This window comes from Cebus imitator, unplaced genomic scaffold (genome assembly GCF_001604975.1).
Source record: "Cebus imitator isolate Cc_AM_T3 unplaced genomic scaffold, Cebus_imitator-1.0 Scaffold348, whole genome shotgun sequence".
NCBI lineage: Eukaryota > Metazoa > Chordata > Mammalia > Primates > Cebidae > Cebus > Cebus imitator.
The window spans coordinates 1,244,981-1,271,630 of NW_016107663.1; the positions used below are offsets into that span (position 1 = coordinate 1,244,981).

The window sequence follows — 26,650 nt, forward strand, 5'->3', positions numbered from 1 at the left end:
AAGTTTCAGTTGCACAAGATGAAAAAGGTCGAGATTTGTTTCTCAACAAAGTCAAAGTCAATACAGATATAAACTACTGAGCCGGACACTAAAAGCAGTTAACACAGTAAATTTTGTTATGTGTATTTTGCTACAATTAAAAACTTTTAAAGTGAGTAGCCCTTCAAGGAGAAATAAAAAAGTTAAAACAAACATGGCCAGGTGCAGTGGCTCCTGCCTGTGATCCCAGCACTTTGGGAGGCCAAGGTGATGGATTGCTTGAGTCCAGGAGTTTGAGACCAGCCTGGCTAACACAGTGAAAACCCGTCTACTAAAAATACCAAAAAAAATTAGCCGGGTGTGGTGACATATGTCTGTCATCCCAACTACTTGGGAGGCCAAGGTGGGAGGATCTCCTGAGCCAGGGAAGTCGAGGCTGCAGACAGCCATGATTGCACCACTGCATTCTAGCCCCAGCCACAGAGTAAGACCCTGTCTCAAACGAAAAACAAAACTTGTGCTCTGTCATATGGAAATAAGAAATCAATTATCTAAATTCTGTAGCTCTGCTATTTGCTTGTCGCAGCCCATGGCATCCTCTTGAAAACTGCCTTCTCGGAGGCCAAGGCACCCAGCAAGGCTCAGTCCCAGTCCCTTCCCAAACTCCAGCTTGAGAATTCCCAGAAAGGGCCACCTCAGCCACTTTTCCAATTGTGTTTTATTCCAGAACAAACGGTTTTACACCAAAGCTGATCTTAAGTAGTACATTTTCCCACTGATAACAGCACCATCTTCTTTCAGCCCCAGACCAAGGGATCGAAGCTATGCTCAACTGAGTTTCACATTAGCTACCGACTTTAAAAAAATCCAGAACCAAGTCCTGGAGCCAGGCCAGATGTGGTAAGACTCAGCCAGCCCCTTTCTCTGTGCTGTCCTGATAGGGAGGGAGCCAGTGACTGGACAATCTAGAACCCTGTTTGTGGAACGCGGGGCTTCAGCTGAAGGTGGGGTAGTGTGACGTCAGCACTGTTTCTACCTCCCTGTCCCCTGTGCTGCTTTGCTCTGTTGTCACCTCCCAGTGTTGGGACCCTGACCAGAATCCACACCTGCACCTGCTGGCCACAGACAAGACACACGGATAACCGTGACCCTCCCTCTGTGTCCTCACCAGGCCAGTGCCCCACCACTGCTGGAAACAGCCAAAAGCCGGAGCAGCTCTGTGTGAGCCACAGCTGTTCAGCCTGTGGACTCGGGTTATCCTGAAGAGGTTCCAACAAATCCTCGAAGAATAAACAATGTTGTGGCCCTATTTTGGGCTTAAAAAATAAAGGAAAAACAAAGCTCACAGTGGCTGTGGCTCACCACGCGCCAGGCACCGTGTGAAACGGTTTAGATTTAGTGCTCATTACAACCCTGCGAGGTAAGCCGTACCACCATCCCCATTTTACAGACGAGGAAACAGCAGGCTCAAGAGTGACGCCCCTCACTTGCCTAAGGTCTCAGAGCTAAGTGACGGCAAAGATGGGGCCCCAAGGTCTGTGTGACCTGAGCTCTTGGTTACCCAATACTTCACAGCTGTCACTTAGGAAACAAGAGAACATTTTTAGAAATAGGAGAAAACCCATTAGCCACAGTGATTGTCAATGAGCTGAGGGGGCACCAGACCAGGTTCAAGGCCACTGCTTCCCTGGCAATGCCCCGCCCCACCCCAGGAGACACACAGATTCCACTCCCTGAGACGAGTGGCCCTGCTCTTAATAAAGGTCAGGCACAGTTCTGCACAAAGGCCCAGAATTCAAAACGCTGTCTTGTGTCTCTGCATTTGCTTAAGTGCCTAGTACTGGGTGGACTGGGGAAATCCCTGATTTGGGTCAAAATAAATATGCTGGGTCTCGTCCAAAGCTCACCTGCCGTCCCTCCTCCCTGAGCTGGGCCTGGGGTCTTCTGTTGCCAAGCATGTGAAGGGGCCAGCTCCCCACAAGAAGCATGTGAACTCTGCTGTTCCACTGTAGCCTAGCAGGGAGCTGACAGGCCATGAGGAGCGGAGTTCCTACTTCGCCGGAGCTCCAGGTCAGGGAGGGGGAAAGAAATGTCTCCTTTAGGACTTAACTCTTTAACTTCAGGGCATATTTGTTCTGAACCCAAAACTGAGTGGAGGAAGAGGTAGACCACAAAAGAGAACTTTACCCCCAGTCATTGAGCTGGGGTAAGGGAGCTCCAGGATATTGACATCCCCACCGCCCATCCCCAGAGAGGGCGATATGATCCCTTTCAGTAGCACAGTGTGACTCAGGAGATCTGGGGGGGTGGGGAAGGCCGCGACAACCGGGGCGATCAGTTGCCACATTCCCTACTCCTGCTGGGCCCTGGAAGATGGTCCACCTGACATCTCCATGGAGCCAATAAAGTGCCATTAGCAAAACCACAGGAGTCAGGAGAAAGAACCAACAGCCCTGGAGAGATGGCGGGCTATGCTGTGAGCGGACGGGGTCAGCTTAACAGATGACTCAACATCTCTGGCCCTGGGGCTGGCTCACTGCATCCTGCCCCACTCTACCCAAGAAGGAGTGCCTGCTGCTGTCCTGGCCCCCACTTCCTACCGGCCACATGGGCAGACCAGCCAGGGAGCCCCACCCCCTTCTCAATCCCTTCTGTCCTGTGCTTCCCCATCTCCGCCTCTGCTGCCGCGGGCCGGGTCCTCGGGCCAGTACTGGTCCTCCATGTACTGCTCCATGTCTGTGCTGCTGTCATGTTCTCTGTCCTCAGGGCGGGTCCAGAGGCTGCAGGCCTCCTGCTGTTCCCACTGCACTTCCACCAGCCGGTACAGCTCCATGGCCGTCGTGGCATCTTCTACTGACGAGTGCCCGTGCTGGCCCACCTGCTGACGAGAGCCAACACATGACTGCCTGGAGCCCGGTGAGACGCCTGCTGCCCCAAGAAGCGAGGCCAGTTTCCCAGTGCTCTGTGCAGGCCCGAGAACACGTGCGCTCAGAATGGAGGTTCACAGAAAAGGGAGGGAACCTCAACTGCATCCCACAAGCCATCCAGCTTCTCCAAGCCTGCTTTCCTCCAATATAAGGCGTGCTAAAAATCTCTTACTCCAAAGGCTTGCAGACCAGATGAATAATAAATGTGAAGCCCAGCAGGAGCAAGAGGTACTGGCTCCTCCTGATCAAAGGCTGTGTGTCTGGGTGTAGGGGATGAGAGACCATCCTTCAGGGATGCGGGGACAGAGCCAAGAGTTAGGCAGGGGACAGATCTGGAGGAGATCGGCCTGGGAGAATGTGTTTTGAGAGAATGGCAGTACACACTGGGGAAGAAGGATCACGGGGAGAAGCACCTGGGGCTGCATGTACAGGTGGGACACCCATTTAGGCAAGCTCCCTGGACCTGGACTGGGGAAGAAAGAATGCCAGGGAGGCCAGGCGGGCCTCCACGCCTTCAGCCACTCTCCTGCCACGCACCTGGATCCTCTTGTGCAGCAGCTGCAGGGCCAGGTCCTTCAGAGAGACCCGGGCCCGGGTGTGGAGGCCGGGCTGGCTGAGGAAGTTGGGGACATAGGTGGTGTCCCGGGTCTGGCTCCGCGGGTGGACGTACTTGAGGGCCTGGAAGTCGTTGTGCAGTGCATGCCCCACCACCACCTTGCCCTTCAGGAGCTTAACGATCTGTGAGCAGAGAGAGGAGTCAGGGAGGTCCCCCCCGCAACAGGCTGGCAGGAGACATGCCCCGGGATCCCCTGGCCAATAGGTGCACGGATCCCTGTGGAGGGAGGAAGCACAGAGCGGGGAGATGATAAGCTCCAGTCAACCATGCTGCCCGAGTCTGAGCCCACGCCCTTCTACTGACTATACGCACGGGCGTACCTAAGTCCTCAGCACCTGTCAAAGGGGAGCGCGGCCAGCAGCATTCCGTGGGGCAGCTGTAAGGACTAAAGGAGGTCATGGATGGAAGTCTTCCTGCCACTAGGTACAAGCAACTCTACGGCTGGCGTAGGCTCCCAGCCTGGAAGACACCCCCAGGTCACCACACCTCCCACCCCGCCTAGCCGCTCCCCAGGTCCTACCGTGCTGCAGGTCCGGGCTTCACTTTACCCCCTCAGGAGGCCTTCCCATGACTCCCCCATCTACATCAGGACCCCCGCTGCTCTCTGCATTTCATACTCTCTCCTTCAACAGCAGTCACACTTTCTAACCAGCCTCACCCCCACTGTAAGGTCTGAGTGAGGGACCATGTTTGTTTGACTTGATTACTGATGCTAGGAACGCATCACATTTCTTCTTCTTTTCCATGCCTATCTCTTTCATTTACTGATTTATTATTTACTTATCACAGGAGGTGATCAATATCAATAGAGACCAGCTGGGTGAAGTCAACAGAACCGTGCCTGTCGCTGGTAGACACACCATAAGCAACAGCTCTTGTGAGTAGTCAGGGACATAATCCCTGTCTTCAGGACTCTGCCCCCTTGCCCCGCTGTGTGCCAACTCCTCCCCACCCTCTTAACCTGCTCTCCTGCTCAGCTCTGGCCGCCTGGACAATGTGTTCCTCCCCTCCCTGCCAGCTGCCGTCCCCACACACCAGGGAGGCCACGTCCAGGGCCATGGGCCAGCAACCCCCTCCAGCCCTCTTAGCCAGGCTTGGGCTTCCCTTATCACCAGCTGCAGGCCTCCACCGCCCACCTCTGCCGGCAACACACGGTTTATCCCGAAACCCAGCATTCAATGCAGATGGATGAGATGCATCAAGGCTTTACGGTAGGTGTGTGCCACCATGCTGGTCACCCAGCACGCTGCCCCTCCCCGCAGTCAGCCACGAAGCGGAAGGAGATGAAGCATACCCACACTGGTCCAGAGTCTGGGCAGACAAAAAGTGGCCCGACTCTTGGGAGCCCACCCACCCGGTCAATGGAAGGCACCAAGGAGCTGGAGGGTTCACCACACCTCCCCTCCTGTTGCTGCTCTTCCTGATCTGCCTGGTTGCTGTATAAAATAACCTCCAGCCATTCAAAGGAACGCTCAGGCCGGTATTTCCCAACCTCGCCTCATCCCAAGAATAACCCAGAAGTGTTCAAAAGCGGCTCTGTTATAAGGCTTGTGTAGAAAGAGCCCATGTGTCTCAATGCAACTGATGGATGACACATTTTGAGAACAACGCAAATTTCACCCCTGCTTATGCTTAATTTCATCCCTGAGAAACACTGAGTGAACGCGGAAAACTGCACCCAGCTGAACTGAGCCAGGAGGGAGTACACAATACGCACAGCCCAAACATCACCCGGCAACCCGGTTCACCCACGTGATGAGCCACAGCCATCCACAGCGGGTGCTGCACTTCCTGTCTGACTTCAGAGAACTCCTGACTACTCAGTAACTAGCTGCAGGTCCTCTTCCAGGTGAAGTGCCATACTTACTGGTGTACTGTGCATTTCTGAACCATTTCAGATGTGTGGAATAAGAAAAAAAAAAAAGAAACATGACGTGTAAAACTGGACTATCATTTTTATTTGGTTTCTATCTTTTTATTTTTGGGGTGTCACTGACGGTCTTTATCCCCTTCCTCCATTTCCCCGTAAGCCCTGTGGCTTTATGGTGCACGTCTGCAGTGTGATGATTTTAACGGGGTCCAGGTCAGAGCCCTTGCCAAGCCTACTGGATCAGTCTCTATGGAGGGGACTGGGGACAAGGATCCTAGATTGTTGAAAAGGCCTTACGTGTTTCCTGAGGTCAAGTGTGTTTGGGAATTCCTGGTACATCAGTATGGTCCCAACCACTCATTTAATTTTTTCTAAGCACTAAGAAATTAACATGAGGAAATACGCCAAAATATGAATACTTGAACGTGATGTCACTGTGGGCTTTACAAATTTTATATCAACGCATACAACTTTATAACAGAAAGCAAGCTCTGAAATGTAAGCTGTTCATCACCCTACAGTTGGTGCAGCCTTTCTACACTGTCCTGTGCGACAGGCCAGCAATCCTTACCCGCAGGCAGGGTCGGGATTTCATTTTTCTTCCCCCTATTCTCTGGAGAAGGAACCTATTGATTGGAGCAGTTAGGTGACTTTCCCAAGGTTTGCTGCCCCCAGTGCGGCTAAGTGGTGACTCAAACCCAGGGTGGCTCTTTCCAGCCCACCACACCTCCCAAACAAGTCCCCACCCTGCCCTTACCTCTTTCTGGGCCACCTGGAAGGGGATGGCCTTGCGCATGTGCTGGCGTGTGATGCCACTCCAGCGAGTACGGTAGTCAACGACGGGCATCTCAGGCCTGATGTACTTGTCGTAGAGAACATCGCCATAATAACTCACCACGGAACAGCGGGCCAGCTCGCTCACCCGCCCTCGGGGTCCCGTGCCCACCATCTCACAGTCAATAGCCACACACTTGCTGGGCCAGGGCCCTGAGGCTTTCCTGGGGTCAGGCCTCCTGCTGCATGCAGCAGCACCAGAACCAGCCCTTGGACACTGCTTCCCACTGCTGGCAGCTTCAGGAGCTGGCGCCGCCCCCAAAGGTGTGGGCAGTGGGGAGGACCCTGGTTCTGGAGGCATGCTCAGCAGCCCCTGCTCCTGCAGCAAGGCCTTCCGGGCCATGAACCTCTGGTGCTGTCGGCTCCTTCTCTTGTGCCTTCTCCGAAGCACATCCTTGGCATTGGGGATGGTGAGGGAAGGGCACAGGCACTGAGCAGACTCAGGGGCCTCCCGGGGCACCATTCCAGTCAGCTCACTGCTTGGGGCAAGGGAAGCCTGGGTAGTAATCTTCCAACGGGGCAGCAGCCTGGAGAGAGAACACACAGGTAGAGGGGCTGGGTGAGGGTGTGCCAGGCAGCCCGCCCACCCTCCTCCCTGCGGTGCTCCCAGAGCCCTGCACTGTAGCTGGCGGCTTCCACATTGAGTCGAGGACCCATTTCACCAATAAACGCACTCATACTGTAAACACATGCAAATCACCGCACTACACAGCATCACTCAATCTGCTCAATGACCTGAACAAACATTATCATCTTCATTTTCCATGTAAGAAACTGTGCCACAGAGGTGAAGAAACCTGCCCAATGAGCAAAAGCCAAAGGCTGATAGGAACCCAGAATCCACAGCCTCAACCTCAAACCATGATCAAGTCTTTTTCCGCTGTGATTTTTAGCTAAGGAAGCATCAGACTTTGACAGTGTTATGGTTACAGGAAAATAAAGATTACAGAAACTGTATAGCCCTTTCTAAGAAATCTTTTTTTGAAATACGAAGACACAGATCCTTAGCAGAATCTGGAGAAGAAATTTCACAGGAAGCCCCCAGTAATCGTATTTTTGTGTAATATGTTGACCAAATGTAACTTTTTTTTTTTTTTTTTGAGATAAGGTCTTCCTCTGTCACCCAGGCTGGAGTGCGGTGGCATGATCACAGCTCACTGTAGGGCTCAAGTGATACTCCCACGCCTGGCTAATTTTTTTGTATTTTTAGTAGCAACATTGCCCAGCTGGTCTTAAACTCCTGGACTCACACTTTGGCCACCTAAAGTGCTAGGATCACAAGCATGAGCCACCGTGTCCAGCCTTTAAATGTAATTTCTTTACCAGACTTTGTAGTTCATTAATCACCACAGCATCTACAAACATTTAGAAGTCCTAATCTGAAGCACTTGCAGATTTCTGTGGCGGGATCCCACCCAGTGAACTGCAGGCCCTCATCACCGAATGCCAGGATAAGAGAAGATCTTGCACACCGCTGCTATATATTGGATGTTCATGTGAGTCTGCAAAATCCAGCATCTTCCCAACAGCCAAAGCCATAGCTTGAAAAGCCTATTTCATTTGTTATGCCAAGTCAGTACCTTTTTAACAGATCAAACAAACTAGCGCTTTGAAGTCAGGCAGAGCTGGGTTTAACTCAGCTTTTTTTTTTTTTGAGACGGAATTCTGCTCTTGTTGCCCAGGCTAGAGTGCAGTGGCGCCATCTCAGCTCACTGCAACTTCTGCCTCCCCAGTTCAAGCGATTCTCCTGCCTCAGCCTCTCGGGTAGCTGGGATTACAGGCATGCACCACTACACCTGCCTAATTTTTGTATTTTTAGTAGAGACGGGGTTTCACCATGTTGGCCAGGATGGTCTCAAATTCCTGACCTTGCATGATCCATCTGCCTCAGCCTCCCAAAGTGCTGGGATTACAGGCATGAGCCACGTGCCCAGCCTAACTCAGCTTTTTATAGGTTACCTAAACTGCTGAGTTTCAGTTTTCAGGCACGTAAAATGATCCTACCACCCCCTCTCCTGTGTGAAGAGGAAATGACACAATTATCTTCCTGTATTCTAAACAGTACGCAGGGGCTCAATAACCAACTGCTCCTGACTCTACCCAGTGGTTGCCAGCCAGCTCTTCTCAGGCCACAGCAGCCCCCGCCCGGACACACTGACCTTTCCTAGCCCACAGGTCTTCCTCTGCTCCCTTGCCACTCACAGCCCTCCTGCCCTTTCAGACTCAGCTACTGTTTTGCCACCACCCAGAAGCCCTTCTGGAAGAACCTTTATCTCACTGGGTTGCACAGACCAATGCCACACTGAGGCTCTCCGGGGTCTCCACTGTGCCAGGTGCTGGGCAGCTGCGAAGATGGATCCTGAACTCCGAGAAGTTTCGTCTCACGGCAGAGACCGACACCAAATAGAAGGTGTGTTAAGAGCTAGATTAGAGGAGCTAGGGAGGCAAAACAGGTTTTCTGGAGGCTTCCTGGAAGAGGCTAAATCTGTGTGCATGTAAAATAGCAACCTTCCAGGTGGAAGGGAGAGGAATCAGTGGCCATGTTAGGGGCAAAGGTCTGAAAAAGGAGTCGAGGAAGAGGGCCCACCAGCACCCTGAAGCCACTGGGGTGTAGAGCATAAGGTGGGTCATGCTGGAGGGGCTGCTCTCCTCTCCTTTGTACCATTTCATCTTCTGGTCCCCACTCCGGTGGCCCTTCCACTAGCCACTCCTGCCCCAATCTTGTGTCCCTTGAATTGGTCTCTACAGGCCAAGCAAGCGGGGGAGCCCCAGAGGCACCTATGGAGGTCACTTAAATATCCCACAGTAGCCCTGACCCAGGACATTAACAGTCTAGCTGGGGAGCAAAGAAATTCACCCGTCTGTGCTGAGCTCTATAGCACAGTTAGAGAATTATTACACCCTTCAAAGTCCATTGGTAAACACAGTCTACCACAGAGCTGTCTGAAGGCAGATTAGAGCCTTGATTGTCTCTGTCGCTTCCCCAACAGCCAGCCCAGAAGCCAGCACAGGGCAGGTCCTCTTCAGAAGGGTATTAGAAGAGGTCTGGAGAAGGTGAAAACCTGAGCAATAGCAGCAGAGATGAAGAGCAATGGGAAGTGGGCGGGAGCTGAGGTCAATTGCCAGCTTTGATGATGCCAGCATTTGCATAAAGACTCCCGGCACTCTAGGGCAGGACCCTGAATCCTGACTGACTCAGCCCGACCTGACCCATCCTGACTCATCCATCCATCCTGCTTGCTCATCCCATTCTTTCCAGGAGAAAAGGTCTCTTTTAAAAAGGTTTTAACTGTAACCAACTTCCTCAGATTGACAGTCACATCTTAGAACTGACATATTCGGAACCTCAATTTGCCTCAGCCCAGCAACAGCAGCAAAAAGGCGAAGAAGCCCAATGCCGACCCTGCTAATAACTAATTTGGGAGAGGGGGATGGGAGGTAACCCCCTCCTTTCTCGGTGAAGGGCTGAGGACTAGAGTGAGTGGTTTTCCTGACCCTACTGGCAAGGTTTTAAAGAAGCCAGAAATTAAGATATCTGAGAAAAGGTGTCTATGGCCTCCTACTTCAAGAGATAAAAGCAGTCCTTTTGCAAGCACCCTGACCTGGCTGACTCTCAAAACCAACAATCATCAAGGACACACATCTTTGGGGGCTCAAATGTAGCTCAGTGACGCTGGAGAGAAGTTCCGCTCACATAACACAACCCTTTCATCAAGGACAAATACAAGCTTTTCTCCAGCCTGGACCCAGCACTCTGAGAATCAAACACCGGCCCTTCAGGCAGGGGGTCTCTGGCCTAAAGGAAGGGTCCCAGCTGCAGAGTGAACGGAGCAAAGGCCCCAAAGGAACCACTAAGTCAGAATCCTCAGTGGCATCAGAGCCACCAAACTGCTGGCTGATCAGGAGGGCAGAGGACAGTTCTAGACAGACCTTGCTCTAGCACTAAACCGCCACACGATCTGGGGCAAATCACTGTCCCTTCAAGTTCAGCCGACGGCTGTGAATTAGATCAGGGCTTCCCAAAAGTAGTTAATTGCTGTACCAGAAGACATCTGATAAAAGGGGGATTATCCGGCCCACTCCCAAACCGTGCTAATTGCCGTTTTGGGAAAAGGGGCTTGATAACCTAGATTTTTTGGGGGGTAGGACGAAGTTTTGCTCTTTTTGCCCAGACTGGAGTGCGATGGCACGATCTCTGCTCACCGCAACCTCCCGGGTTCAAGCGAGAGAATCTGGATTTTTTAAAAGAGCGTGCACAACCCTCAAGCCACGATTCCGATAATCGCCCAAATCGGAGAAAACTGGCTCGATAAGGTCCCCTGCGCTGCTAAAAAGCCCACGGCACGACGACAACAAAAGTCTGCTATCCCCGCACGACCTCCCCGCCCGCGGGCGTTCTCCCAGGCGTGGCGCGTGGGCCGCCTGATCTCACCGGGAAGGACTCGGGCGTTGGTCACTTGCTGGCGTGACCGCTGGGCCGAGTCCTAACACCCAGCGCCGCCCCCCGGCCCTGGACCCCGAGAGGAGCGAGCACTGGGGACAGGCGGCGCCCGGCCTGCTTTTCTGCGGGCCAGTGGAGCAGGGTCAGCCCAGCTCAGGCGTCCCCGCCGCGGGCAGCGGCGGACACAGCGCGCGGGGCCTTCACCCGCGACCAGCGGCCTCAGCCCTCCCGACCCCGCCGCCCCCGAGCAGGGTCCCGGATCTCACCGTAAGCCCCACGCGTCTCTTCCGGTCCGCACGTGGCTTCCCGAGGACCGGCGGCTCCTACATGCCCGGGCAAGCCCGGCTCCGACTGCCCGCCTATTGGCTCGCCGGACGGCAGCGCCCGCCCAAGGCCTCTTCTGATTGGCCTAGCCTGCCCGGCGGCGGGGAGGCGGGCGAGAGCAGAAGGGGAGGGACTTCTGAAGGGGGCGGGGCTCGCGCAGGGAGCCCACCACACTGGCGGGAAGCTTTAAAAAGAAGGGAGGGGAGCCTGGCCTCCTCTGGTCCCCGCTGGCTCCCAGCCACTCCGCTCGCTGGGTCGGGATGTGGGCTCCTGTGGGTCTCCTGCCAGGAAAGGCCGGATGACTTACAGAGTACACCCACATCTTCAGATTGGGAACACCAGCCCCAACCTCCTCCGGTGTTCTGGCATTCAGTGAAACAATACACACAGTGGTCACTAACTAAACACCGCGTCAGCGCTACTTTTTCATTTATTCTTTTGCAAAACTTGACTCGTAAGTATTAAGTTCCTACGTGGGCGTGGCAGTGGGATGCACAGTATAAACACATAAGCATCTTGAGTTGATTATGTTACTTTAAAAATGAAGGCCAGGGGCGGTGGCTCACGGTTGTAATTCTAACACTAGGAGAGGCCAAGGCAGGCGAATCACCTGAGGTCACAGGTTTGAGACCAGCCTGGCCAACATGGAGAAACCCTATGTCTACTAAAAATACACAAGTAGCCAGGCGTGGTGGTGGGCACCTGTAATCCCAGACACTCAGGAGGCTGAGGCACGACGATCTGTTGAATCCTAGAGACAAAGGTGGCAGTGAGCCGAGATCACACCACTGCCCTCCAGCCTGGGCGACAGCACGAGACTCTGTCTCAGTAAATAAATACATCAATAAATGAAGGTAGGCACTCTGGCACATGCCTGTAGTCATAGCTACCTTGGAGTCTGAGGCAGGAGGATCCCTTGAGAAGGGCAGAAGTTTGAGGCCACAGTGCACTCTAACTGTGCTACCCTCCAGCCTGAGCAACATAGTGAGACCCCACCTCTGCAAAAAATAACTAAATGAAAATGAATAATGTTGGTATCAAATCACTATGATATTTAGACTCCATTGCATTTATTTAATGGCAAATTTTTAAGATGTCCGTATTTGCAGTTGCTCCTGACTTAACAAGGTCATGTCCTGATAAACCCATTATAATTCACAAGTTGAAAATGCACTTAATACATTTAACTTAGCAAACATCCATAGCTTAGCCTGATACACCTTAAATGTACTCACAACATTTACATTGGCCTACCGTTGGGCAAAATCACCTAACACAAATGTTATAATCAAGTACTGAATGCGTCACATCATTTATTCAAGACTATACTGAAAATAACAGAATGGTTATATGGGCACTTGAAGTAAGGTTTCTACTAAATGTGTATTGCTTTTGCACTATTATAAAGTTGAAAAATGTTAAATTGAGCCATCGTAGATCAGGGACCATCTATACTTACATTTACGATAAAAAATATTTCTAAGTAAAAAAACTTGATGTCTAGGTATTCAGTAAGGGTGGTCTCACACTGGCATCTTGGCTATGGATGGTGATACCTGCACCCCTCCTTTCTTAGGGAAGCCACTAAACTCACCCTCCAACTTCTGCTAGCTGTGTGACCTTTGACAAGGCACTTGACCTCGCTGAACCAAGTCAGCCCTTCTCTTCTCCCCAGAAGCTGCAACTGGGTTGATAAAAATATCTCCTCCTAGGCCAAGCGCGGTGGCTCACACCTGTAATCCCAACGCTTTAGGAGGCAGAGGCGGGCAGATCACAAGGTCAGGAGTTCAATATCAACCTGGCCAACATGGTGAAACTCCATCTCTACTAAAAATACAAAAATTAGCCGGGCATAGTGGTGCGTGCCTGTAATCCCAGCTACTCAAGAGGCTGAGGCAGGAGAATGGCTTGAACCCAAGAGGCGGAGGTTGCAGTGAGCCAAGATGGCGCCACTGCACTCCAGCCTGGGTGACAGAGCAAGACTCTGTCTTGAAGAAAAAAATCTCCCTCCACAAAGATTAGGGCTCCTTTATAACAGAGCTTGTTTGGACTGGGGACTGGTGGGGAAAAGCCCATGATCCAAACTCTGACCCCATGGACCCCATCCTTTCCCCCAATCTGAAAACACTTGCGGCAGGACTTGACCTGTTTTACAATTGCAAATTGTTATGCTACAATCAAAGCACCATTCTGCCTGCCCTGTGTACCCATTTTGGGGACTTTTTGGGGTTCTGTGGGGATCCCTATGGTGCTGGGCCGGGTGCAAACTTGAGAGTGCTGATCTGCTCAGTTTTTAGAGCAATTCCTCTCTATGTGTCGTCCTAGCCCAGCAAGCATGGGCATTTGCCTGGGAGTTTGTTGGATATGCTGATTCAGAAAATCAGGGTGTGGGGCCCAGAAAGTCGGGGGTGAGGCCCAGAAAGTTAGGGGTGAGATTGAGAAAATCAGGGTGTGGGGCCCGGTTTAACAGCTGATGAATAGCTAATCCCGAGGCACGTTCAAGTTTAGGATCCACTGTGTTGGAAAGTATGAACCTGACAACTCGCCCAGTGCTCAATGCGAACCGTGCGGTCGCTGTATTCACACAGCTGCCTGCTCTCTTAGCTCTCTGGATCCAGCAGGGGCTGGACGTTGGACCTACCAGGACACAGCCTGGCACCAATACAATTAAGGTAACTTTGTGCCCTCCCCCAACTCCTGAGACTGTCCAGGATTCTCAAACCCAGGCTAAGTCTCACACGGCTAATCTTTTCATGGAAGACTGGAAGGATTTGATCCGGGGGGGTTATTCTCTGCCATTGCTTGTTCCATTCGACTAGAGTGTTCTCACCTATAAAATTAATTCTTCCATCCGTGGTCGCCAGTCTTGACTCAACATGCTGAACTTTAAGAAAAAAAAAGACGCTTGGGTCACACCCCACGATTGTGATTTAACTGTTCTGGGGTGGGGCCTGAAAAGGGAGGTTTTTCAGTGTCCTCAGGTGTTAGTAGTTTGTCGCTGAGACTGAGAATTGCTGCTAAAGTGGAGTGACCTAAAGCTTCCAGCAGAGGACGCCGCCTCCCTGCTCATCCAGGGAAACCTGACTGCCGCAGTGCCATGGGAGGGGCTGGAAGTCTGGCTGCTGCTTAAACCAGGTGGATGCAGTTAAGGAGAGGGGCCAGATGCCCTAACCTTTTGTGTTGAGACTCCTAGAAAGTTACCTTAAAAACTGGTAAGTGAGGGCCAGATGCGGTGGTTTACGCTGTAATCCCAGCATTTTGGGAAGCCGAGGTGGGAGGTAGCTTGAGCCCAGGAGTTTAAGACCAGCCTGAGCAACACAGGGGGGCCCCTTCTCTACAAAAAATACAAAAATTAGCCAGGCGTGGTGGGGGGTGTCTGTGGTCTCAGCTGCACGGGAGGCTGAAGGAGGAAGACAGCTGGAGCCCAGGAGGTCGGGGCTGCATTGAGCCGAGATCACACCTCTGCACTCCAGCCTGGGAGTGGGTCAAAGCCAGACCCCATTTCAAAACAAAATAAAAAAAGTAGTAAATTGTCCACCTTGCTGAGTGACCAAGAAACAAATCACAATGTCTGCAGGCCTTGATTTCGGCATTTTTAAGTGGGGAAGGACTTGGTCTATATTCATTCTTCAATATAAATTGAGGCCCCTCAAATGGGCAAGATACTGATTCGGGAGGAGGAGGATACACATTTTAATGGGTTAAAATTCCTACAGGATAGGGGAGACTAACAGAAAGATGGTGATTTCCATCTGGTCCTGTTTCAGGAGTGCAGACGTGTGGGTACCCCAGGCTGGTGAAGAGGCCAACCATGAAAACTATGAAAGAGAAGGCAGAAGAGAACAATACGGGTGAATACCTATGACATTTTGTATTATGACACTTCACATGCCTACTTATTATAACAACCTCGCAAGGTAGATGTGATCAATTCTATTTTATTGTTGAGGAACCTGAGACTCAGAGATGTTAAGTGACTGACTCAAAGTCACACAGCTCGTAAGCAGTGGAGCCAGGATTCAAACTGGGGTGTTTTTGACTTTAGAGCCAGGACGCCCCCCACCACTTAACAAGGGCTCTCTTAGCCATCCCTCACATCAGGAATGCGCCCCACTTCCCTCCTCAGATACCTGTTTCACAGAGGCATAGTCTCTCCGCGTTCCATCCCCACACCAGCCCCAGATGCTGAGGGCTGCCTGGGAGAGACTCACTCCCCTCCTCTCCTGTTTTCCGGCTCTGCCCTTCTGCCCAATCTGGGCTTCTCTCCCGCTGTGAAGGACACACACCTGCTGAGTGACACCAATTTGCAGACTTCTCAAGTGTCAATGAGATTTCTAATAGGACTGGCTTCCCACTGGCTTCGGGCACGGGTAGGGTAAAGGGAAATGTAAAAGACTGGAAGTGCGGAAGAATAGAGGCAGTCTGGAGGAGGAGAGGGAGCAGCAGAAGTGGAGGCAGCCACTGCCTCGGGGTAGAAGTGAAGGGCTGACTTGGTTTAGAGAGGTCAAGTGCCTTACCAAAGCTCACACAGCTAGCAACCGGAAGAGGGAGAATGAGCTCAGCTGATGGTTGCATTTTTAGCGTTCCCTAAAGGAGTACAATCCCCAACCAAACTTAAGTTTGTAACGTGCTTTAGTGTCCTCAGCTATACGAACGGAGGAGGGTGGGAATATACTTAGGAATAGGGAGGGCATTTGGATTTGTTGCTTGACAAATTAATCTCCGCTGAAACTGTCAACAATGTGACTCCGTGCTCACCTTAGGGCAAGGTACCCGCCCCCCCTCGCCCCAGGCAGAGGCATCAAAAAAGCCTGGGAGGCTGGGGGAGGCAGCTGATCCTTGTAATAATCCCAGCACTTTGGGAGGCGGAGGCGAGGCGGGCAGATCACCTGAGGTGTCGAGTTTAAGACCAGCCTGGCCAACATGGGAAAACCCTGTCTCTGCTAAAAATACAAAAAATTAGCTGGGCTGGTGGCATTTGCCTGTAATCCCAGCTAGTCGGAGGCTGAGGCACAAGAATCACTTGAACCCAGGAGGTGGAGGTTGCAGTGAGCCGAGACTGCCCCACTGCACTCAGCCCGGGACAGAGCAAGACTCTGTCTCAAAAAAAAAAAAGGCTGGGAAATGTTTCTTCTGATGACTCACTCTAATTGCATTTCTGCCACAGTGGGGGATGGCCCCCAAACACTGAGCTTTTTTTCCCTTGGCGACACCTCTGGTTGGAGCAGCACAGAGGGAAAAAATTCCATACATGCAAGTCCACTCACTCCCTCAGCTGTGGGGCAGGGACCTGACAAGCTCCGAGCTCAGGGGTGTCCTCTTTGCGGCCAGGTGCACCAAGCATCCGGAACCTCCGTCTCCAGAGCACGCCTCTTGGTGCCTGCTTACACTGTGGCTCTAGGGCCAGAGACAACGAGACCCTGAGCCCCGGGGTGTGGGGTCACCAGGTGCCTCCATTACAGGTGCCCCAAACTGGTTGTTGGGGGAATGAGTAATTAAGGAGGATTTTTCTCTCCCTGCCCTTCAGGCAGTGGTGTGGAATCAGCCCACTGCTCCTTGAAGACAGAGACCCTGCCCCGCTTCCCTGCTCACCCCGGAGTTTGTCCATGTTTCTGGAAGAAGCGTGTTCAGGGTTGCTACTTGAGGTGTTCTCTAGGAAACACAAAAGACACACAGAAAAAGGACACGTGGAAGGAGAACCAGAAAGGGGGGCTCCCCCCATGTCCCGCTCCCCGATGCGATGGCTGGCACCATTCGGGAGACTAGGATTTGTTGTTGAGCGCAGTAAGACAACAACAAAATCACAAGTCTTCCAGACGGGGCAGCCGGTCCACTCTGTATCCAGGCCAGCTCCGCAAGGCGTTCAGCACCCACCTCCCCTCCCCTCCCCTCGACACCCGGTCAGCGGTCTGGATGCTGCTGCCGGCCAGCGTTTGTCTCTCTCCCATTACCAAGGTCATCTCCTCTCAGCACCCCTCCCCACCTCAGAATTCCCCGGAGAAATTTCTTTTATCTTTTCCTTTTTTTCTGGAGTGTTCTACTTTCTGTAATAAACATAGTTGTTTTGTTTGGCTTTGTTTTGTTGAGACAGGGGCTTGCTCTGTCACCCAGGCTGTAGCGCGGTGGTGCAATCACGGCTGGCTGCGGCTTTAGCCTTCCAGATTCAAGTGATTCTTCCGCCTCAGCCTCCCTGGTAGCTGGGACTACAGCTGTTTTGTTTTGTTTTGTTTTGTTTTAGTAGAGACAAGGTCTTGCTATATTGCCCAGGCTGATCTCCAACTCCTGGGCTCAAGTGATCCTCCTGCCTCAGCCTCTCAAAGTGCTGGGATGATAGGCACCCAATTTGAACATACTTTCTTTACAAATAGGGAAATTTTATTTTTAAAGGGAAGCAGGCAGGTAGCTCATTTCTCTCTTTTCTTTACTAATCGTAAAGCGCAGAACTGCCACGGAGAAGGGAAAGAAGAGCTCAGAAAGGAGGACCCCTCTCTACCTCTGCCTCCGCTTTCTGGAAGTCTGGGGGCATGGCCCACGGTGCAAATTCTTCCAGTGTTTACTGAGTGCTGGGAGCACTGGAAGCACAGCTCAGAATGAAGTCAGAGTGGGGGTGCTGGGGTAAGCAGAGCAGAAAGAAAGCAACAGGGGAAATGGTTGTGGACAGGACGCTGGTGGAATCCCCTCCCCACAGGCCCAACGCTAGGCTCCCTGGTTAATTTCCCTTGCAGTGTGGCACTGGTGGAGGAGAGGCAAGTCCCTGCTGCCTGGCCCAGCCTCTAATTGCGCTGGCAGGGCACATCCGCTCCTTAATTAGCAAAAGCCACAATATCCTGGTGGCTCAGAGAGCACGGCCCTAATTGTATTTCTGCAATAACTGAAGGATAATTACCCTTCCCTATTGGTGCTGCTTTTAATTCTCTCTCTTTTTAATTGTGACTGCTTCTTCTTTAGCCCACCCTTCCATCCTTGGATTTATTCTCTGTGCCCAGAATAGGAGAGGGCTTGCCTGGTGATGGAGATGCTCAGGAGCAGTGCAGGGGGCATGGAGAAGACCAGCAGTACCCAGCTCTGAGTCCCAGCCCCTTCCAACTGTCAGCCTGAGACAGGGCACAGTTCTGCCATGGCCCTGAGGAAACCCAAGATGTTCTTTTGTGGAAGATGTAAGGGAGAGGTGTCCCTTCCCCAGAGGCTGTTAAGACCCTCTTCTGTCCATCCCCCAGTCAGGTGATGGCTCTGCAATTCCCAGCTGCAGAAAACTGAGACCTCCCTTCCCCATCCTTTAATCTATCAAGAAACAGAGATGGATTTGTGATCTTTAATTTCTTTTAAAATAATAATTTAAAAAAAATAGCCCTGTGTCTCTTTGCCACTGTTAAGAGAGAGTTAGCCCTTCATCCTTGTATTGTTTCAGAGGCAAGGACCTGAGTGTACCATTAGAGAACAATGCTAACTAAGGTAGCCCCTTGGTTAACGGGAGAGCTTAGCACCCTAGGTGTTTCCAGGAAAAACAGGCCTTTCTTAGGGAGCTGGCAAATAAGCTTCAAGAAGTAATAGATAAGCTAAAATGCAACACAAAGAGAGGTTGGAGAGAACCACAGCATCTCTCTTAACGTCGCCTTGTAGGACTCACCGATGTACCTACATGAGCAACCTGGCTCTAAAAAGCCACCACCCAGCCACTGCCCTACCAGAAGCTCACGATGAGAGCAGGGACTCTCGCTCATTATTCTTCCCAGTGCCTCGCACGCAGCCTGGCCCACGTTAGATGAAACTGGTTGGCAAACAAGCAAAGTTCAGAGGCAGAGTAGGATTGTGAGGCGTGAATAGGGTCAATCCATTTTCATTGGCTTTTTCCTTTCAGATCCAATGAAGGTGGACTTGAGCTGACTGTGGCCATAGTTTTCAAAATTCTTTAATTCTGAGCTCTATCTGAATTGGGAGAAGAGGCAAGCAACAAAAGAGGCTGCTATAGTCTCAAAGAAATAGATCTTGAAAAAATGACCTGCCCTTGAGCCCACCAACTTCCACTCCCCACTTCTAATTTCTCCTCTGAATTTAGAGCTGTTCCCTTAGCAACGCTTGTTTCCATGGTTTCTTCCATGACAATGATCCCCAAACCCCTCCTCTCTTTTACCTCATGACAGTAATGGGTGATGGGGATCCTCAGTGTGGCCACTCCATGTTACCATGGTAACAATTAACTGAGTCTTAATTTATCTTTTGTGAAGAGGGCTAGGGAATATGAAGCTTTTGATTTGGTGGGGGAGGGTTCAGGTCTAGAGCTACCGTTCTCATAAAGAAGAAGTTAAGGGATTTGTCCTAATACTAGCCAGTAGGATTTAGTTCAAACATTTGTTTAGCCCTACTTTAAGCACAACTGAGTTTGAGGGAATCAAAGGGGTACAAGACATAGCTCCTAATATTGAAGGGCTTATAGTCTAGCCCTAGGGCTCATTGTACCACTGAACTCTGGCACAGATGGGGCCGATAAAGTAAATGGCTCCTGATAGTACCGTCATGATCAGATACCTATCCACTTCCAGTATCCCCTCCAGCCAAAAGCCAAAAAAAGACTGACCGAAGCGGTCTGTACTCACAGTAAAGCTTCTTCCAGGCTGCTGTCAGAGAGTTTCCATCCTGAAAGGGAAAGAACTTTGACTCCCCCTCTTTTTAGGAAAGTAGGGACCAATGCCAGCAGCCCTGAGTAGGACTATTTGGTGCAGGGATAAAGAGAAAAAAAAAACAAATCTGCCCAACGCCAATGCTATGGACTGGGATGATCTCCAGTTCCAGGACTGCCGTCACCTACCTGCAACAAGTCTTCCTGGGATGCGATGAATCAGCTCTTACACTGAATTAGAGAGTCATTGTCTCCATCCATTCAGCTTCTCTGTTTGTCACTGAAAATTCAGGCGAAAGGCGCAGCTCTGAAGAATGAAAGTAGAAAAACAAACAAATAAAACATCAAAGTGGAGAAGAGGACACCGGATACCAAAGCTGAAAGCTGAGCAGAGTGAGTCCAAAAGCTGAGCTATCCATTCTGTGTCACAGGTAATGCAGCTCTTCCAAATTCTAGCTTTCCATCTTCATCCCCAAAAGTTTTCACCACATCTCTAATAATGAGGACCAATTCTCTACTTTTAGGGGAAATCACAAAATTTTCTGGACCCTGGTAACAATCACCTGCACTGACTTTGAAAGATAATCACAGTATCTCCCAAAATGAAGGGGAAAAAAGCTACAGGACAATGTAGATGGCAGGTATGTTGAAGTAAGCTATGAATAGATAGGTAGAAAAGGTCATCCTTGCAAGTCAATGCAATCTGGATTAGCCAAAGTCAATTCCAGATCCTGAGTCCAGGATTCTGTGTTCTGTCCTTTGCTACTGGATGGAACTAAGGCAGATTCAATCCTTCTGGGTACCCTGCTCACTCAGCTAGTCAGAAAAGGATAAATGGCATCCTCTTATTGGTTGACAAGGCAATGCACACCAACCAATGAAAGAATGCTCCTTCCTTTCCAGCCAATCAGAGCTCACCTATCTTCCTGAAAGGAAAGTAGACCCTTTGTCCATAAAGAAAATAAGCAGAAAGTGAATAAAAATTTTTAGAAAAACAACAACTGTTGCTATGGGACATTATTGATGTGATAAATGATAGCGGCCCCAGAGAATTCATAAAGAAAAGCACTGCTTTGGGAAGAAAAGTACAAAAAGCAGACCAGCTGTCTGGTCTCGTCTGAAGGGAAGTTTCTATAGTAACATGTGATAGAAAAGCATTTTAATGTAAATACCCCCAAAACTATCAAATCCATTCATTGAGGGAATTTTTGACCTTTTAAACTTATGCTGAAATTATAATGATTAAACATTTTTATATTAATAATAGATGAAGGAAACGAGGAGAAAAGAAGAGAATAAGAGGAGACGTGTGTTTACTGGTGCAGGCATCACAGATTAAGATATGACAGTTACTGCCTGAAACATGGAGATTTTCTCCATCTCTGCGTTGTCAGCTAATATCTCAGTTTAAAGCAGAGTTCTTTCAGTTGGTGTTTTTCGTTTGTTTTGTTTTGTTTTGGAAAGAGAAAGTTAATGGCTCTTAAACAGACATATTTGAAATGAAATAGTGGACAGGGCACACACTGTTCTGGTAACTTGCTAGCAATTTCCTCCCAAATCATTCTGAGAATGTTACAGCTTCCTTTGGAAAATAATTATAAGTAAAATAATTTCCTACCCAGATGTTTCAGGATAAGGAAAGGCAAGGCAAGGTTGATAGGTGAAAGTGGAGTCAATGTTTCTCAATCAAGGGAAACAAAAAAATCAGAAGATTACAAGCTTTAGGTGCTGTATTTGCTAATTATGAAGGCAATGCTGGGGAGGAATAAAAGAGAAGAGAATCTTGAGAAATCAAATGAGAGTGATGCTAGATTTACTAAGACAGACCCGTTTTCCTCTATCTGTGCCTTCTGTGTGGTCTGTGGGGCAAGGTGAGAAGTGGGGGTAATCCAAAATTCATCCCCCTCTCCCCTGAAGGGAGTGGTTTAGTTAGTCGGGGAGGGAGGACTATCAAACCAGGGAGAAAGCTGCTCTCTACAGTAGACACCCTTGGACAATTTCCTTGTCTCCCTCCTGTTCATGCATGAAGAGCAAATGTGTTTTTCTCATTTTAAGGGGGAAAAAGAGAGGTTGGGGGATAAGAAATCAGCTCCTCCAGTATAAAGGACTAAATGAAAAATATAAAAACCAAAATTGTAAATCCTGGAGAAATGAAGCCAGTGCGGTGGAGTGGGGGAGGGGAGGACTGTAGTGGTGGAAAGGTAAGTTGCTTTGCTGTGCGCCTCGACTTAAAAAAAAAAAATAATCATCTTCCAGGATTTCCCTGGACCCGGCCGTATGTAGGATCAGCCGTATGCAGGATCGGTGTGACTCTCACCTAGCCCGGAAAAGGCAGCGGCTCCCCAGGAGATATTTTAAATAATCAAGGTGCTCAGGGATAATCATCAGTGGCCAAAGCCTCTCCACCCACCGTAACCAAGGCAACAGGAGGCTGGGGCTGCGACTGGTTGCCTGGTAACCATGCTACTGCCCAAGTCCTGTCGGTTCCCTTCCTCCTCCACCTCTGTTAGCCCTTTTGTGATAGGGTCTGTTCCTCTGCGTTCTTTCTCCTTCCTGGCCAAACAATCATCTTTACTCCTCACACAAAGGCTACTTTGGGTAAAAAATGCGTACCTTGATGTTCTTTTTGGACAAATTTCATCCACGCTCGAATGTTGAGACCTAGATAAAATCTTACCTCGGCTTCAATATCTTCCCCCTCCTCCCCACGCTTTCCCTTTCACTCCCTCCTATTAATGCGTCCAGAAAGTGTGGGAAGGAAGGGAAGAAGGAAGGCGGAGAGAGCGAGAGGGAGCGCAGGATTTAGATGCTGCGATTTTTCACTGAACACCGGGGCTGGGATCGCGGTAGATCCTCCGTCCCCGCACGCCCCTTTGCTCACCGCCTGCAAGCGTGTCTCTGCTCCCCGCACCACCGCCTTCCTTTGGCGCCAAGTTTTTCCACTGGTCGTGGCCAGGACAAGATAGAATGCTCTCCCAGAATCCCACACCTAAATCCCTGGAGAAATGAGGAAGGTGAGTCCCACATTCTTCCGCGAACCTGAGTCACCTCCTGATCTCCTCCGCCTGGGGTCTGAGGGGCCGCGAGCGCAAGTGGTCTGGGGTTGGGAAGCTGAGCCGCGCGCAGGCAGGCACCGACCATTGGCACCCTAGGGCCGGGGCGCTGTCCAGCCTCTGGTGCTGAAGCTGAAGGCTCAGATTCGCTGGGGTGGGGGCTCCAGGGACCTTCAGCAGACTGATTCTGAGCCCACTCCAATCGGGTAGCGACTCGAAGTAGAGGCGCTGGGTCCGCCGAGTCGAAAGGCTACACTGGGAAGTAACCGCATTAGACTCACTCTTTCAGCAGATAGGGCTCCCCCAGGGCGCAATCCCCTGCTCTTCTCATTCCCCTCCCTGGAATTATTTGCGGCAATTGTGGTGGGTAGGGAGAAAGGCCCTTTGCACTGGGGCCATTACCCAGTTGTCTTCTGGTACTTTTGACATTTCTTCCTGCGGCTCTGGGCTCTCTGGGTGCTTGCAGGCAGAGTCCCCGGACTCCTGGCGCTCAGATCTGGTGGCGGGCAAAGCAGCGAGAAGAGGCTTGGAACGCGGAACGCGGCTGCTCTTCTGCATGCAACAGGTCAGCTGCATCTAGAATCAGGGGCGAGAAGCGCGGGAGGAGCGGCGGCGGCGGCAGCGGGCTTGGGGCGGCTGGGTTGCGAGAAGCGGCTCCGGCGAGGCTATGGGGCCGTCTTTCTCCTGGGGGGCACGGGACCCAGCGAAACAAACTGCAAGCTGGGTTTCCGCGTCGTCCCGGGCAGGTACTGGAACCGACGCCCCCACACCTCTAGCCTGCCCAGCACCCCGTAGGAGCGCTCACCTGCTGGGCTCCGGAGTCGCCTTTCCTCCTCTTCACTGCACCTTAGGCGGGTGCCAAGCCTGGCCGCCCCGTTCCCCGGCCCTCCAGAGCAGCCTCAGGCTCAGCTTCCCGAATATCAGCTCCAGTCGGCTGCTCCTCCAGGCATGAGCCCTGGACCTGGAGGAGGGAACTGGGCGGGGGACCTTGTCTGAGATTTACCTGCAATGGGTCGCCACGGCTGGGGAGGAAGACCACTTGCTGTCCGCTTCTTTCTGGAAGAAAGCCCCTCACCACCCAGCTGCCGGCACTTTGCGTCCCCCCAACAGCCGCAGAGCAAGCTGCAGCGCAGTGGGGCGGGGAGGGCTGGGGTTTGAGGAAGCTGTTTGTAAAGTGCCCCTGGAATACTCGCCTCTCTGGTGCCATCAGTCCTGTCCCGGTCCGTAGTCCTGGTGTGGCCCTCCGGGTGCAAACCGTCGCCGCTGCTGCCGGGCCAGGGAAGAACAGCTGCTTTAAAGCTGAGACCAACCGACGGATGGCCTGTCAGGGCCACGGATGTTCATGACGTCATCCTGAAGGCGAGCGGAGAAAGCGAGCAAAGGGGGGGCCGCCGCGCTTCTCATCAAATGTCCCCTGTGGCCATGGCAACGGCTTGTGGGGAGGGGGTGCCGGTCGGCGGGCCAGCAGCGGGCAGCCTGCTACTCCTGCCGGGGTCCGGCGCTCCGCTGGGGTAGGGTCGGACATTAGTGCTGAATCCAGTTGTGCCCGGACCAGACGAGGCACCAGAGCCAGTCCCGTCCACTGCTGGGGCTCGTCACAGCGGGCGGGCGGCTGCCTGGTCCCAGGGAGGAGACGGGGGAGACTACAGGCTTCCGGAGGGCAATTAGCAGAAACCTTCATTTTCACAGGGCCGTTTCCTATTCTCCCACCACCCCACCAGGGCTGGGCAGACCTGGTTAACCTGGCCGCTCTTAGACTTGTTCTCGCCGCTCTCGACCCACGCGTGCTGGAGCAGAGCACACCCAGGCAGCGCCCGCGCAGGACCCACCCACCTGCCCTGGTCCTCGCCGGCATGCACGACCAACCGAGCTTCAAAGCTGCCGTTAGAGCTTCAGAAAATGACAAACCCACCACGGATCCAGCGCGCATCTAGGGGACGCAAACTGGTGACCAGCGAACCAGACAGAACACAAAAATGTTTGCGAGGCTCCCCGCACAGTATTTTAAAATGTTGAAGTATTTGTCAAAAAGATTGGAAGAGTTCACACAGGACTCTGGATTTTCCAGCTCTCCTCTCCTCTAAAGCAATATCCCTGTCATTGCCATGGCATTGCCATGGCATTGCCATGTCTCTTGAATAAGCGCTTGCTGGCATTCTGCAGGTAGGCAGAAGCTCTGACTAGTGAACGTGTGGCTGGAGTCCAGGCAAAAGTAGGCCCTCTTCTCCTTTTCGTCAATATTCACCAAGCCTATTTGTCATCAGTCTTATCCTTTGACTTCTTTTTTTTTTTTTCCTATAGTATAAAATGTGGCCAAGAGCAGTGGTTCACACCTGTAATCCCAGCACTTTGGGAGGTGGAGGTGGGAAGATCACTTGAGCCCAGGAGTTCGAGACCAGCCTGGGCAGCACAGTAAAATCCCGTCTCAAAAAAAAAAAGAAAAGAGGAAAGCAAAATTGTTTTTTGTCACCACCTTACCTGCTCACTTCATCATTGTTACCTGTGAGGTCCTGTAAGCATGTGAGTTTGCTACCCCTTGTTCCCGCAATTGCTCTGTTGAATGGGAGCTGGCAATGGCTTCACTCAGCCTGCAATGCTTGCTTCTTTTCCGGCTGGTGCCCTGCAGGCCCCACCCTGGAGACTCACAAATATCTGTGCTGCTCACATCCAGCCAACACAGGCAGCAGGGCATTTCCTCCTATTTAGGCTGGAGGATTGTTGCTTTTGTTTGTTTGTTTGTTGTTTTTCATTTTCACATTTCAAAATATGCAGGTATTTGGGAAACATTTTTTAAAATCATATTTTTCGTTTATCACTCAGATATTTGATCGCGTTAAACACTCTTTACATTTTTTAATGTAAGGAATGATATCTTAATCACAAATACATGGAAAAATAGAAGAAAACATTTTAATTACTCTCAGACTCACCCATCGTTATGTAAACTAACACTGTTTTACATTTTCTGATTGGCAGTCTGAAAACAGCTGCAAATACACTCTGTGAACACCAGGAGCCAGCCAACATACAAGTGAAAAGCACCACCAACAGGGTCTAATTGTATCTCATGCACACTCTCTCACACAGTCACACCTACCAGGACAGTCATTAAACGTGCGTTTTGAATATCGTGCATGCAACAATGTGGAAGGGGGCTTATCTTCTTTCTCCATTACCAGTAGACGTCGCTCTAAGGAAAAACAGGCTCTTATTCATATACACTTGCTCTCTTAACCAAGTGTCTGAGGAATTTTTGTTGAAAGCAAAGGCGACTTTGTACTAGATCAACCCCAAATCTTGGCCAACGTGGATTGTTTTTAGCCTATTGGGAAAAATTAGTGCAGAGAAAAGATTCTGCATTTATCTCTTGGCAAAAAAGCTGTTCGGTCTTTGGCCTGACTGGCCCCTTAACTCAGGACATTCTTCTTGCAACCATTTCATTTGTGAGTCTTAGAGCTCTAGGCTATATTAATGCTCCATTCATTATCTTTGTAAAGCACTTTTAATTTTTCACTGAGTATTTTACATGATGTATCTTGCTTGATTCTAGAAGCTGCCCATTTTATAGATAAAGAAGCCGAGCTCAGACTGTTTAATTCACTTGAGTTCCCAGTGTTCCTTCTGCTAGAAAGACCCACTGTCTCCCTTACATGAGTCATCAAAATTATGTGTTAAATGGTTAAGAGAGCTAGTTGGGTGTGGTGGTACTCATCTGTAGTCTCGGCTACTCAGGAGGCTGAGGTGAGAGGATCACTTGGGCCCAGAAGCTCAAGGCTGTAGTGAGCTATGATCGCGCCACTGCACTCCAGCCTGGGCAACAAAGAACTTCTTTCAAAAAGAAAAAAATTCCAAAACAACAAATAAATAAAGAGTTTGGGGCCGGGCGCGGTGGCTCACGCCTGTAATCCCAGCACTTTGGGAGGCCGAGGCGGGTGGATCACGAGGTCAAGAGATCGAGACCATCCCGGTCAACATGGTGAAACCCCGTC

The 26,650-nt window shown here is 51.0% G+C and overlaps 1 protein-coding gene and 1 long non-coding RNA gene across 8 annotated transcripts; one reads left to right on the forward strand and one right to left on the reverse strand.

Annotated features, from left to right (window-relative positions):
- Positions 1-679: 679 nt before the first annotated feature.
- AEN (apoptosis enhancing nuclease) lies at positions 680-23,633 on the reverse strand. 7 transcript variants are annotated; one of them, XM_037730491.1, is made up of 8 exons: positions 23,467-23,633; positions 23,064-23,157; positions 22,634-22,916; positions 19,798-19,915; positions 19,586-19,625; positions 6,150-6,753; positions 3,444-3,644; positions 680-2,857 (listed from the first exon to the last, which is right to left on the reverse strand). In XM_037730491.1, the coding sequence occupies exons 6-8, from the start codon at positions 6,687-6,689 to the stop codon at positions 2,621-2,623; spliced, it is 978 nt and encodes a 325-aa protein (XP_037586419.1). In that variant the 5' UTR covers positions 6,690-6,753; positions 19,586-19,625; positions 19,798-19,915; positions 22,634-22,916; positions 23,064-23,157; positions 23,467-23,633; the 3' UTR covers positions 680-2,620. The 7 variants fall into 7 exon arrangements, with proteins under 7 accessions (XP_037586419.1, XP_037586418.1, XP_017361616.1 ...); XM_037730490.1 differs by having other exon boundaries at positions 23,064-23,237; XM_017506127.2 differs by having other exon boundaries at positions 22,634-22,911; positions 23,064-23,633.
- Positions 2,938-4,955, forward strand: LOC119467896. Its single transcript, XR_005196531.1, has 3 exons — positions 2,938-3,134; positions 4,312-4,399; positions 4,638-4,955. It is a non-coding gene; the product is annotated as an uncharacterized LOC119467896 (long non-coding RNA).
- Positions 23,634-26,650: the final 3,017 nt, after the last annotated feature.

Excerpts from the sequence above, each read along its gene's own strand:
- AEN (XM_037730491.1), bottom strand. The coding sequence starts at position 6,689 with ATGGTGCCCCGGGAGGCCCCTGAGTCTGCTCAGTGCCTGTGCCCTTCC. Across the intron at positions 3,645-6,149 it reads TCCAGGTGGCCCAGAAAGAG|ATCGTTAAGCTCCTGAAGGG; the intron begins GTAAGGGCAGGG and ends CTCTGCTCACAG. Across the intron at positions 2,858-3,443 it reads TGCTGCACAAGAGGATCCAG|GTGGGCCAGCACGGGCACTC; the intron begins GTGCGTGGCAGG and ends TCTCGTCAGCAG.